The 13,992-nt window shown below is 41.4% G+C and overlaps 1 protein-coding gene across 5 annotated transcripts in view; it reads left to right on the top strand.

Moving 5' to 3' along the window:
* Nucleotides 1–2,241: 2,241 nt before the first annotated feature.
* The window catches only part of VSTM2A (V-set and transmembrane domain containing 2A), a 29,964-nt gene continuing 18,213 nt past the window's right edge, over nucleotides 2,242–13,992 (top strand). The window contains exons 1-5 of one of the 5 annotated variants that reach the window (XM_031024299.2): nucleotides 2,245–3,150; nucleotides 4,936–5,102; nucleotides 6,270–6,320; nucleotides 9,659–9,995; nucleotides 13,013–13,718. In XM_031024299.2, the coding sequence (XP_030880159.1) occupies nucleotides 3,072–3,150; nucleotides 4,936–5,102; nucleotides 6,270–6,320; nucleotides 9,659–9,995; nucleotides 13,013–13,074 (696 nt within the window). In that variant the 5' untranslated portion in view covers nucleotides 2,245–3,071 and the 3' untranslated portion in view covers nucleotides 13,075–13,718. Of the gene's footprint in view, nucleotides 3,151–4,935; nucleotides 5,103–6,269; nucleotides 6,321–9,658; nucleotides 9,996–13,012; nucleotides 13,719–13,992 lie in introns of those variants that run through there. The other 4 variants (XM_031024296.2, XM_031024300.2, XM_006729834.3 and 1 more) reach the window with 4 other exon arrangements.

Genomic DNA, 13,992 nt, shown 5'->3' with positions numbered 1-13,992 from the left:
TCTATTACATATTTTAGGGGGAAAATAGCGTGGTGATACAAATATTTAAATTTTAAAATAGAAAAAAAAAACAAATGTTAGTTTAGAAGACAAAAAAACAAAATAAAAAATGAGATTTAAGATTTTATTTTTGGAGGATTAGTTCACAGAAAGGTGTTTGTTTGTTTGAAGAAGAGATTTGCAGTCATTTTTATAGGGTAAGACACCAGCAATGACCATTTTGGGAAAGGAGAAATGGGAAGGAAATGTCTCTCCCATTTCTGGATGCAAACAAGTAATCCATCCTGGTAAGTTACCACCAATTTTATAGGAGAATGTGGTGTTTTATAAGGACTTATAAAAATAGTGGGACTTTGTCTCAGAACTGTGACATTTTGATATATTAGATATATTTACTATTTAATTAAACTTTTTTTATGATTTCAAACTGTTAATATAGAAACATTTTTGGCTTTAATAAGGCAAATGTTCTAAAGGAAATAATGCAAGTGTGTTTACCAACACTATTTATAGTCCTTGAAATTATACAATAGTATCAATTCATACAATATAATATAATACACACAATATAAATGATATTTAAGATAAAATTATTGGTCTATCTTGGCAAAATTGAAAATAAAATACCAATCAGGCATTTTTCAGAAGGAAAAGAACATAAATCCTTTTCCAATTTTGTCTTCCTTGTTACTTTATTTCTTCTTCTTTTCTTTTTTCTTTCTTTTGTTGCTTAAATGCTTATAGTTTGACAGTTTATCTGTCTTATAAAAGCTTTTCTCACACTTTAACACTTTTTCAACTTATTTTTATTGTATTTTTATAGTTACAAGATCAAGCTCCCTTTGAAAGAATTTCAGGTGCTTTGCTAAATAAATTCAGAACTTCCCTTGTTTAAAATGGATGCCCTTTTCTTTATATTGGAAACTGTTCTAACAGCAGATAACCTTGAAGTCAGGACATTTTCATGACATATTAATCTCGTGTTTATGTCAAATGCTTCAACTAACTCTAAAACCGTGAAATAAACATTGAGCATATCTTGTTAGGGATAAAATTTAAAGCTGGAGACAAGTAACCTCTGCAACTAATACCTGCAAAGTTTTGTTTATTTTCCAAATAATGTTAAGGATGGGGTAAGTATATTAACTTGGATTGTTTCTATATTCTGAACACATTCTCCATGAGAGAGTATTTGGAGGTAAAGAGACTTATTTTCTTGAAATGACATACTTCAGAATCCTTTGCTCAATACAAGAAGGATATGGAGTCTTGTTGGCCTAAACATGAACAGAGGTAAAATATTCCCCATGACTTTCTCCAAATCTTATAAATCTTATACTCTGTCTCTACCCATAGTGAAAGGTAAATATATCTTCAGAAAATAAATACTATTGTATTTTACAATATGTTCTGATCATTTAAGTTATTGCTGTGTTCAGCAGTAGAAGGATAAGTGGTTTAGAAATCCAACAGCTCTGATAAGGTTAATTTCTTTCTGGTCAGTGAAGGAATTAGCCAACTACAAATTCTTTATCAGTAAAATGAAAATACATATATTGCACTAGTTTCCTGACAGCATTGTTAAGGCTGAGTCATATTTTGAAATAATTTTGAAGATTTGTGGTATAGTTGCATAGAAATAATAATGGGAATAAAATATCTGGTGTTCTGCTTGGATGGCAAATGATTTTAATTTTGTCGAAAAGATTTAAATTCATTGGCTAATGGTTGGACTTCATAAGGACAAATGGAGTCTTTAACATACTGTTTGTAGATTCTTAATAAGAAACAGAATATCTCAATCTCAAACCCTCTCCAGGGCACATAAGTGGATTTGTTCCAAATCCTAAAACTTACTGTGCTTTTTCTCCCCCTAAAATAATATTCTTTATTCATGTATCGTAAGGAACATTAGTTATTGTTATGCAAAAGAAAAGCAAATAAACAAAAAGAAAAATCATGCAATGAAGACCTTACTGGTACTTAAAACCCCTCCCCCATTCCACAACACAGATGACAGCAGGAAAGGCAGAAGGGTGTATGAATTTAAAAAATCATAATAAAATAAAATCAAAGTAATCACACTATGATGGGCTTTTCTTTCTGGAAAATTCTCTCACTACGTGACTTTTTACTTTTTGTCTTTTCCATTTGCCAGCAGGAGTGGTATGGTGCCTGCCCAAGCTGTTTCTCCTCCACGGGAGGCTGTTCAGCAATAAATTCGTGAGGAATAATAGCATGTGATCATTCTAGTTAAAGCAGTTAATAACTGGTTAAGCGACATTTCCCTCAAATGACTGTTTTCATCGCCCCAAAGCAGTCTCCTTCACCCCATCCCATTCCCCACCTTCAACAATGCCGCAACTTCCTTCCCAAATCTCCAGCTCCCAGCCCCCAGCAATCCTACACCGCAATCCTACAACTGTATTGTCCTCTTAAGCGCGAGCGATCCAGTCTGCCGAGGCAAGAAAGATTCAATCGATGGGGAAAAAGGGCAAATTGGAAAAAAATAAATGCTCCTGCTCTCCAGAAAGAAAACGTAGACGGAGCCGCCAAGCCCCGAGCCTGCCGCGGGCTGCACGGCCCGCGTTCCTGGCAGGTGGGGAGCCGTCCGGCGCGCAGAGAGTTAAAGGCATCATCGCAGCCATTAGAGGGAAAAGTTGCGGCGCGGCGAGCCCGGTGAAGTCCTCCAGCCCGCCCCCCTTGCCCACTCCCCACTTCCCGAGCTGGCTCGGCGTTTAGGGAGGGCAGTGATCACGCAAGCCGGAGCAGCGGGCTGACGTTGGACGAGCTGCCAGGTAGCTGAAAGCAGGCAGCGAAGCAGCGGAGGCACTTCCCCGCGCTACAAGCCCGAGTGTGGACTCGAAGCCTCTCCGAATCCGAGCCAGCTGGTTTTAACCTTCGCGAATTGCACTCCCCTCTCCCCAGAGCCAGTCCTCGCGGAGTGAGCAGCAGGATGTTTGCTGGGTCGCGCGCAGGGCTCTGAGACTGAGCCTCTGATACGTTTGCATTCCTATCTTTTTGGGCTTTTTGGCTGTTGGCTACACTGATGTGACCCCCCCCCTTTTGGAATGATGGGGATCTTTTTGGCATATGTTGGATTTGTTTTCTTTTCCGTTTTATATGTTCAACAAGGGCTGTCTTCTCAAGGTAAGTCTGTGCTCATTGGCAAATATACATTTGCTTGCGGAGTGTGTGTGTCTCTGTGTGTGTGTGTTCTCTATATTCCAAGAACGGCCAAGCAAATGTAGTGAGATTCTTAGCAAGTAACAGTGGAATAGTGTTCTGTTTGGCGTTTTTATTTAAAGTTTATTAAATAGTAGGCAAGCTAGATTTGAGAGCAAATCTACTTTGTGCCTGACAATGAAGTGGGTTCCTGGGCAAGTGCAAACACAGGGTTGCGTGTGTGTGTGTGTGTGTGTGCCTTGTATCTGTGTGCATGCACTGGGTAACCACTCATGCATACATAATCATGGCAAACAAACAGCTGGGGATGGGGGGCTCTCCATTGCCAGTCCTCAGTGGAGGCAGAATTGGTTTAGTTTCCTTTTTCTGGGTCCTTGCGACTTCGTTTGCATGTGTGTTTATCAAAGGACAGAGTCCTCTGAGGACCCATAAAAAGGCACGACTTGCATTACAAGCCGCAGCAGCCTGCTGAATCCAGTTGTTCGGGACTTCGCAGGCTGCAGTGATCATTTCAGCACCATGAACAGATCACATCTCTGCTGCCAAAAGACTGCATCACTTCTGCAAGCAGAAATGCCATATTCCTCCTTCCAGCTTAAACAGAAAAGTCATTTTCACATCAGAATGTCTTCTTTAACATCTGCTTCTTCCTTTAAGTATAAATACAGTTCCCCTTCAGTTGAGATCGTTTTGGTATTTCCTAAAATTTTGAAAAGACACACTGATGGTGCCTCTTTAAAAAGTGGGGGGAAAGAGCATCCACCCTAAATCAGTCCTGCAGCCCCTCAGTCCTCCTGTCCACGAGTGTGCGTTGTAACTCTGCACTTCCATCAGCCACAAATCTCTCCAGGATTACTTTTAGGGAAACATCAGTTCTTCACAAAGTATCCCTCAGACAAGATAAGAACAACCACTCAGAGCATTCCATGTTAAAGAAATGCCTTTGGGAGAAAGGGAACATTTCATTTTTGTGAGTTTCACCTTAACTCTGAATTTGCAGACAGGTAGTGTCGAGACTGATAGTGAAAAGACTGAAAAAAAAATCTCTGGTGACTTCAAAACAGTCTTCACTCTGAACTAAAATCAGATGTGTGATTCTTATATGCCATGATATATGGCAATTTACAATACAGTTTGATGAGAACAAATATGAAGGTTAATCTAGAAAGAAAAAAATGTTCACAGCTTAGAAAGTGTGCAACTCCTTTCGCTGCTGTGGCCTTAAAACCACAGTTGCTAGTAATTGTTTTGATATATCAGGCATGTGCATTTTGACAGGTAATCATGATCCATTCTCTATTACTTGAAACAACCAGTTAGTCATAGGTTGTTTAGAAACTTAGAGCAAGAGGCTCTCCCCATATATCAACTTGACAGATTTGTCAAAAATGTAGCTCATTGAATCCCTCTGTAAGTTTTGGGTAATGCTGCAATCTGACAAAAGGTATATGGATCTAACTATGGGCAACTTGGCTAACAGAGGTGAGTTATTTGGCAGCTTGTTAACCTTTCCATTACCTGGACTTCATCAACAACAAAGTTATTTAGGATGATACCAAAAATAAACATGAATGAGGCAAAGGAAAAGGGGTTGGGGAACCAGCAAAGCCCGAGAAGTCACAGAGGGGTTTTGTTGCCCTTTTTTTTTTTTTTTTTTTAAGTCCGGGAAAAATGTAGAGAGCTCTCAAGGAACGAGACGCTGACAAGAGTGGTGTGGGTATTCCAAAAGGATGCGTTTCTGTTTTGCAGCAAAATTTACCGAGTTTCCGCGGAACGTGACGGCGACCGAGGGGCAGAATGTGGAGATGTCTTGCGCTTTCCAAAGTGGCTCTGCCTCGGTGTATCTGGAGATCCAGTGGTGGTTCCTGCGGGGGCCCGAGGACTTGGAGCCCGGGGCCGAGGTGGCTGGTGCGCAGGTAGCAGAGTCGCGTCGCCCGCAACGCCGCGTGCGTCTGTCCCACTCACCCCCTTGGTCCTCTAGGTGCACCCAGGGATACTGGACGCCCCTGGGGACCCGCCTGGCTCTCTTAGCGTGAGTGATGCCAGGGGGTGAGCCGGAACGTGTCCTGGTGACATTACGTCAAAACCAAGGAGGAAGTCGGCTTGTGGAGTGTTTCCAGATTAAAACTGGGAGTAACCTCCTCCTTTTAGTACCGGCTATTGTCAAGCTGTCAATAGGGGGGGACTACTGTATCGTTACAGCCCAGGACACTCTGTCCCCCTTCCAGGACGGTGGGGTCGGGAGGGATTTTTCTGTGTCTCCATCACACACACACACACACACACACACACACATACACACCTGTCAGTTCTTCTCACGACTGAGGCTGGGAGAAAAGAGATTGGGAGGAGGGGGGCGAGAGAGAAGAGGGAAAAGGAGGGGTAAGGGGAGGTGGGCGTGGGAGGGAGGGAAAGGGGAAGAAAGTGGGGGAGAGAGAGAGAAAGGAGGGGCGGTGGAAAGAGGCGGCGAGGTGCGAAGGTAGAGGGAATAGGGAGTGAGTGAAGGAGGGGAGCGGAGGCTACTCTTGAACACGCTTGAGAGGAGAGCGGAGGGGAGGGGTGGGAGGGGAAGGGGAGGTGTGGAGAAAAGGAGTAGGGACTGGGAAAGGGAAGCAGCGGGGAGAGGAGGGAGAGAGAGGGTCAGAACCGAGATTGAACAGTTCAGCAAAAGAGGCGGCGGACTTGCCCAAGCGAAAAAAGAAAATCTGGAAGAGACCCCAGAGAGGAGAGGCAGGCCGGGCAAAGACGCAGACTCCTGTCCCCGCAAACTTCCACTCGCGCCCGCGCCCCCTCCGGGAGTCCAGCCCTCACCAGCCCGCGGTGTCCGGGAGCCACATCCCAGCGCGCGCGACTCGGCAGCGCCCCCGCGCGGTCCCGCCGCCCCGCGCCGCGTTGGCCTTGGCGGCAGACCCGCCGGCTGGGGCTGCGCTGGTCCTCGCCGGTCTCTTTTCTAAATCACCCCAACCGAGACGTTCCTGCTACCACGACTGGGTGTCGCCGAGCTGGCTCGGCGCGGCTGCGTTCCGGATCAGGACGGGGACCGTCGGGGTCCCGAGCCTGAGCATTGTCTCCTTCTCCCGCAGGTGGAGCTGGTGCCCGACCGAGACCCGGACAACGACGGGACCAAGATCAGTGTGAGTATCACAGCGACAGGCGACAGGGGGCGCGTGCCTTTGTCAGCTGCCAGGCAGGGCCCAGGTGAAAATTAGGGGAATTTTCGGTTTTTAAAAGCCTTTTAACTTACTGTCCCGGAAAAAGGCAATTTCACGAACGCAGGACGAGATCCAGTTTTCTTTCTTATTTACCGGGTACATAAAAATTGAAGCAGATTTAGAGTTGATACAATAAAATTATTTATTTCAATATCGTAAATATTTAAACAATTACTAGAGAATCATTTGCCAGCCAAGGAGTGTGACACTTTCTTCTTACTCTTTTTGGCACTTACATAACTGTAGGAGTATAGGACTGCAATACTAATATTCATTCAAAATCACAGAAATACTTATCCTTTAATAGGAAGTAAAACACTAACTTATGAAAATCTTCCTAGGCAGGAAAAAATTAAAGCATTCAACACGATGTTGAAATTGTATTGAAAACAACTCAATTTTCAATGTGATTCATAATGCATGCAATGTATTTCTAATGACAATGCTCAAAATCATATAAATATAAAACCATAAGGCAATGTAAATATAAAACATAATTCGTGGAGGTTGACCTATTGAAAATAGAGTTGTTTTTTGACTTTTTTTTTTAAAAGATTTTATTTATTTATTTGAGACAGAGAGAATGAGAGAGAATGAGAGCACATGAGAGGGGGGAGGGTCAGAGGGAGAAGCAGGCTCCCTGCCGAGCAGGGAGCCCGATGCGGGACTCGATCCCGAGACTCCAGGATCATGACCTGAGCTGAAGGCAGTCGCTTAACCAACTGAGCCACCCAGGCGCCCTGTATTTTGACTTTTAATAATGCTATGTGAAATTAGAAATAAAAAGAAAATTGTATTTTTTTTTTTTACTACACCACCAATGAAGCCTCCTAGAATCACTTTATGTTGATAGAACTGCTTAACTCATTCATAAATAGTAAGCAAGTTTTCATTACTAGAAATGAAATAGTTATATAAAGTCAGAAAGTACAAGGTCTGCTTAGCATATATACTATACATAGGAATATATATAAGTATATATTCTTACTATTTATTCATTTTAAGAATCTAAAAATCCAGTGACCTATATTAAAAAAGAAAATTTATTCTGAAGCTGTTACAATAGTAAAAAAGTCATATAAGATTGGAGTTATATCACAACTAAAAGTATAAAAATATATTGTACTAATAGAACCAAATTCTGTGATGTAAGTGTATAATCTCAACATGGAAGCAAATATCAAACAAAAATGAGACATAAACCAAAAACTACAATTTATATTCATAAACTCACTGACTTTTTAGAATATTTCAATTCAATTATTATGATATTACAGAAATTATTGTTTTCATACAGTGCTAGAAAGGTTTTACTGGTAAAATCAATTGTTGACAATACTTACCTTAAATATTTCAATTTTATACATATATGTAGTGGCTAGATTGTTCACTGACTATTCATGCTTCACCCTTTGGCCATGATTATATCCTCCAAAGACCAGTAAGGAATAGCCTCACACATCCTGAACTAGGGAGCCATACAGTTAAGATACATGATCATGCACATAACTACTAACAGTATTATCTATGCTAAAAGTTCATAGTATCTAGTGAATCAGCAAAAGTTCTGGTTACAGACTGAGATAGAAAGAAGTTTATTCCCAGTTTAACCGGGTGACCTTGGTCATTTGTCTTAAGCCAGCAGTTGTTAACTTAGAATTCTCAGGAATGCTTTTATCAAACACTGATAGGAGCTGTGCCTCCTTGAGATGCAAGCTTAATGTTTCCACATTAATCCAAATAAGGCCATTTTCTTTATTATTATTATCATTAGTTTAGAGAGGGGGAGAGAGAGGGGAGGGAGGGGCAGAGGGAGAGAGAGAATCTTAAGCAGGCTCCACTGGGCCAGTGCAGAGCCCCGTGTGGAACTCGATCTCACGACCCTGAGATCATGACCTGAGCTGAAATCAAGAGTTGGAGCTTAACTGACTGAGCCACCCAGGTGCCCCCAAATGAGACCATTTACTAACAACTCTCCCTAGATGACTCTAATGTACAGTCAATGCTGAGAATCAAGGACCCAAACCCCCAAACCTCAGTTTACTCTTCTCTAAAATAATAATCATATAAGTACTCCAACTATCTCAAACTTTATTAGGAGACTCAACTGAGACTATATTTGAAACTATTAATCCCCATTATTTTCATAGTATGAGTATCTTAATATGTAATTTTGCATACAAATAAATACATACTATGGTTATGGTTCAAATACTGATAACTATTCGTATATATAACTCTGTATGTAAAAAACAATGAACATTTCCCTAGTTTTCTTAATTACTTATGGCCATTTGAAAGTGTATGCCTTCTTTACTTCATTTCTCTGTCTTCCAAAATCATGCAAATCCTTAAATCCTGAGTGTCTTATGAAATCCATCATCCTATCATGGATAATATATGATGTATGTAAAATCTAACTGTTCTGATAAAGATGTTTATGGATATACATGTGTTCATGTATGTTACACGTAATACAAACTTATAATCTTTTAATATTTACATATAATTTTGCTATTAATCTGGCATAAACATTATTAGAAGAAATAAGAGAGCCAGTTTTAATTTTGAAAATCAAACCAGTGTCTGATCGATGGCATCTCCAGGTCCAGTAGCATAAAGACCCTACCATGGCAGGGGTTATGCACGCTGACCATAAGACTCCAGGTGACCTTAATCTGTACCCTGAGCCATACCACCCCAAGACTATTGGTAAGACTGCACCAAACATTTGAGTAGACTGTTAAATATTCACACCTATTTTTGTCAGTTACCTTTAGTAAGGCATCCCAGTGCGGGGATAAAAACACAGTCTCAAACTCTGTTGTGAGCAACAAAACAATTTTGTGATCTCTCAGAGTTGTAGCCTGCAGTGAAGAAAAGAGGCTGTAAAACTAAATCATTTACCATATTTCTGTTGGTGCTTCATTTGACTGAGCTATCCAGGCAGAGGTCAATCTCGTGGTTGGAAAAATGGCAGGACCGCTCCTGGAACCTGGGAAATGGGGACCACATGGCTAATAGAATCTGGCGCTGGCTGGACTGAACTAATTATTCCATGATTTTGTGAAGCCAGTTGTTAGTGCAATGAGATAAATATGACCTGCATATTTGACTGTTGAGAAAATAAATAGTTCTTTGACTGTGGCTATGAGGCCATTAAGACCCTTTAATTTTCCAGCATTAGCAAGCTCAGGAGCAAGTGTGGGAACAAAACCGTTTGATGTAGCACTTTATTTTTTTTACCTGCAATTTTTCAGACAGTGAAAGTCCAAGGCAATGACATCTCTCACAAGCTTCAGATTTCCAAAGTGAGGAAAAAGGATGAAGGCTTATACGAATGCAGGGTGACCGATGCCAACTACGGAGAGCTACAGGAACACAAAGCCCAGGCCTACCTGAAAGTCAACGCCAACAGCCATGCCAGGAGGATGCAGGCCTTCGAAGCCTCGCCCATGTGGCTGCAAGATATGAAGCCTCGCAAGAATGTCTCCGCGGCCATTCCCAGCAGCATCCACAGCTCTGCCAACCAGCAAATGTACTCCACCTCCAGTCCTCAAGCGGTAGCCAAAATCCCCAAACAAAGTCCACAATCAGGTATGGAAACCCATTTTGAGCCTTTCATTTTACCACTCACAAACCTCCCCGCAGGAAGATTGGTCGAGTAGAGTAGACAGATTTGTGTGTGATGGTTTTGAAATTGGAGACCTAGTTCAGTTGAAATAATGATGGGATGAGACACGGGGAGCTTGAGGCTCGCCTTCACAGAGGGTGTGAGCTGCCCTGTGAGTCGCTGACAGGGCCTCATGTCCAGGGGACCTCAGAGCTAGACTTTTTTTTTTTTTCTCCCCTTCTGTATTTACACACTATAAGAACAGTAAATCATGTAATGTTGGTTGCATTATAAATGCATGTTCATTTTCTCTACAGATTTATGTATTGATAATGGCCCCAATTAAGAGACTTTCACTTAATCAAAATGTAAATGAAAGAGACAACACATTTTCGGCGGCCCATAGCTTTAAGGCAGGATTGTTCTCCAAGGGCTTTTGATTTTGAAGGAGAAACTTCAGCTGCCTGTGATGAAAGTGATGATGATAATGGGAGGAAGTGAGGGGGGGATGAAAGGCAGTAAGTGGTGCAGAGATAAGGCAACTCCCGTAAATGTGCCTTCGATGCCAATTTAGGAGCTTAGTCACACATTTCCAAAGTCAGCTGTGCAAGTTAAAGCTGTTCTGAATGACATTAATTTATGCAATCACTCAGCCAATGGAAACTCATTGAAGTTTTAACCTTGATGTGGGATAAAGGCTCCTTGGAATGAGCAGTACCCTGCACAACCCCATGACTGTTCTGTATTTTGTTCAAACACTTGACGAAATATTACAGGGTGAAGGGAGCAGAAAAATATTTAATTTATCATTCTTTAAGTTTTTCCCTTTACACTTTATCATTGAAGAATTATTGATACTACTGTTGGTAATAGAAAATTACATTGCTAACACTCAGTGTCACTTTAGCCATTAAATACAAAATCCTGGTCATTTCATTAGGAGGATTTCAAATACATACATACATATATATATATATATATATATGCACTTTTAAAATAATGTGTGTCAACCTAGGTTTCCTACTCATGCATCACGTGCTAATGGATATGATTTGTAGGCAGCTTGACTAAGGGTCCCTGGAAGTTTGTTTGCATTGCCTTTAAATGTAGGTGAGCAAGTATCCCAGCATCCCTCGGTCATGGCAGTTTCTGCCAATCTGATAAACAAATAGCTTAGTCTCTTAGCCACCCTAAGGCTCAATGTGTGTGGCTTTGTTTCACTTTCCTCTTTCTCATCGCTTTTGCTTTTCAAGTTAAAGAACAAAACCATAGCTAGAATGTACATTACACAGATATCTATATGCATGTATAACCACATATTCATATATAGCACACAGAAATACATTTATATATGCGCCTAATGGTTAGAATTTTTGTAGCCATTGTTTGACAAAGAGTCAGTGTTTCTGGAGACATTGTCCCCCTCTCCTTCATGCAGAAACGAAAAAAGAAGCCAGACGCTATATGCAAAATTACAGAGTAGCTTCAGCAGACAGTTTAGGACCTTATTCGTGAGAACTCCAAATCATGAAAGTCAAATTATTAGCCTATATAGAATATTCCAAACTAGATACCATAAATCTGTTTCGTTGAATAAAATCAAATGGATTACCTATTCCAGTGGAGGGTTCTAAGCATGGAATGAAATGTCCTATTTCTAAATTATTTACTTTTAGATGAAATAATATACTCTAAAAATATCTATTTTAATATATTTTTCTTGGTGTTGTGATTGGAGCTAAATGGTAAAACTCTCAATATCTTCTAACGGTTTTCAAACAGAAATCACTGCTTCTTTTCCACCACACCAAGCCTTGCTTGTTGCTTTCTCTAAAGCAAGACGGAAGAAGGGAAGCTGACTTCATGAAAGCCTATATGCATCCAAAGCCATCTGCTTATAGCAAAGATTAATATGAAATATATCAAAATCTTTAATTTCTATTTTTTTCTACCAGTGAATACTGGAAAATATTTTCGATACGTTTAATAATACTTTTCAGCTTCTAGTTAAGAAGCTGGGGTTACCTAGCCACCCATCCTATCTATGTGTAAGTTTCTGTGCTTGCACAATTATTGTATAAAATACAGTCTCTGGGATGGATATGTATAGAGTAGATTCGCTGTAATACCTACAGCCTGGTTTATACTTTCGCTTTATAATTTTTCAGGTTATATCCAAATAAAGCTGATTTCAATACTCATGCTTCATTTATTCACTCTCCATCCTTTTGAGAGCTTCTGTGCCAGGCACAAGACACAAAAATGGGAGACATACTTCCTCTCTTCAAAGAGTGCATATTTTTATTTGTGAGCAAACAAAATATTTGTAAATTCCACTGATCATGCATCTTTTTTTTTCTTACTCTAGTAAAGGCAAGACATGATGAAGACACAAAAATTAAAATCTTGCTTTTACAGGCCAAGTGCTATAGTAGACTTTTGTCTGTTTTCACTCGATACAAGGAGGCATGCTTATCCATGGTACATGTGTTACAAAAGTCTGGTTTATCTGGCCTTTTCTCTTCATGATAGTCTTAGACTTAGTTGATTACATTATTTAGGCTGAATTACTCAATTCTTAATTCGTAGTATTTTTCTGTCAAAGAATTTCTGTCTCTATGCAGGAAAAGTATTGGCTGAAAGGAATTTGGTATATATACATATATATAACGTTCAAACTGTCATACAATTAACCAGTTTTCGTAAAGCAGAAATCTACACCAAAAAAAACGATGGAAAAAGAGCCTATTTCCATCTATACACCACAAGATAAAGAAAAGATTTAACTGTCATTTAATATAGTACTCCCGTATTTTCCCAGTATTTTTCCAAAAGTTAGTGAGCATGTGACTGTATCCTCCTGCTTTAAACTGTTTACCTTTATGACATCTCCTTTTAAATTCACTTGATAAAACCCATAATTAAAACAATGAGGAAAAGTGGTAAAGCAAACAGATAAACAAAACTTGGCTTTCGCAACCCCTTGTTTTCTCATCTCCAGTTCTTTTGAACTCTCTCCAGTTTTGTGCACTCATAACTAACATTAGAAGAAATGTCCTATAAAGATGTTCTGAGGAGGAAGAATTCCTGATTCTGGCCCGGAGTGGTTTCATTCCACCTTCACAGAGAACGCAGAGACTTCCTTGAGCCTCTCCCCTCCCCAAACACCACACTATACTACCCCATCCTCTACTTGAGTCTTCCTGTCTCACCCTCCTTCCAGAAGCCAAAGGTGCCCTCCATAGGCCACCCCTCCAGTCCTCCCTGTGTTCCTGTCTTCTTTCCCTGCTACTGACCCCTCCCCAAGCCCTGGAAAACTGGCAAACCAGACTGAATCCAGCCCCGACTTGCCTCCCCCAGCCGCCAGCCACCATCCGGCAGGGGGCGCCGTCGCCCACTCCCACTCCTAGCGCCTTCTTCACCGCCAGCCCTGCAGTCTCCAAACCTGTGCCCTCGCCTCTCCTGTCTTGTCCTGCGCAGTTGCTAGTAGCATCTGTCTTCGGACTGGCTGTTGAGAGTTCGAGCTCTCGGGGCGCCTGGGTGGCACAGTTGGGTAAGCGACTGCCTTCAGCTCAGGTCATGATCCTGGAGTCCCTGGATCGAGTCCCGCATCGGGCTCCCTGCTCGGCAGGGAGTCTGCTTCTCCCTCTGACCCTCCCCCCTCTCGTGTGCTCTCTCTCTCTCATTCTCTCTCTGTCAAATAAATAAATAAAATCTTAAAAAAAAAAAAAAGAGTTCGAGCTCTCTCGTAAATGCAGTCCTGTTCTAGTCTCAACTCCCTGATCTAATCACCCATTTTTAAGATTTTTGACTGCTAACTTTCCCCCACGAATTTCCTGCGCTCACGTTTCCGATTCCGATTTCTCTCCGGAGAGCCAGACTAGGCTTCACCTTGGTCCCCCAGCCCATCTCCACGAGCACTGTGGCAGGTAGCGATGACTGCACCCACTGGGATGTAGCACCTGGCCCCCTGGCCCCCAA

The sequence above is a fragment of the Leptonychotes weddellii genome, chromosome 12 (genome assembly GCF_054177405.1).
Source record: "Leptonychotes weddellii isolate Sample4059 chromosome 12, ASM5417740v2, whole genome shotgun sequence".
NCBI classification, from domain to species: Eukaryota; Metazoa; Chordata; class Mammalia; order Carnivora; family Phocidae; genus Leptonychotes; species Leptonychotes weddellii.
Note: the sequence above shows the minus strand (reverse complement) of the source record. Positions and strands in the feature narration are given on the sequence as shown.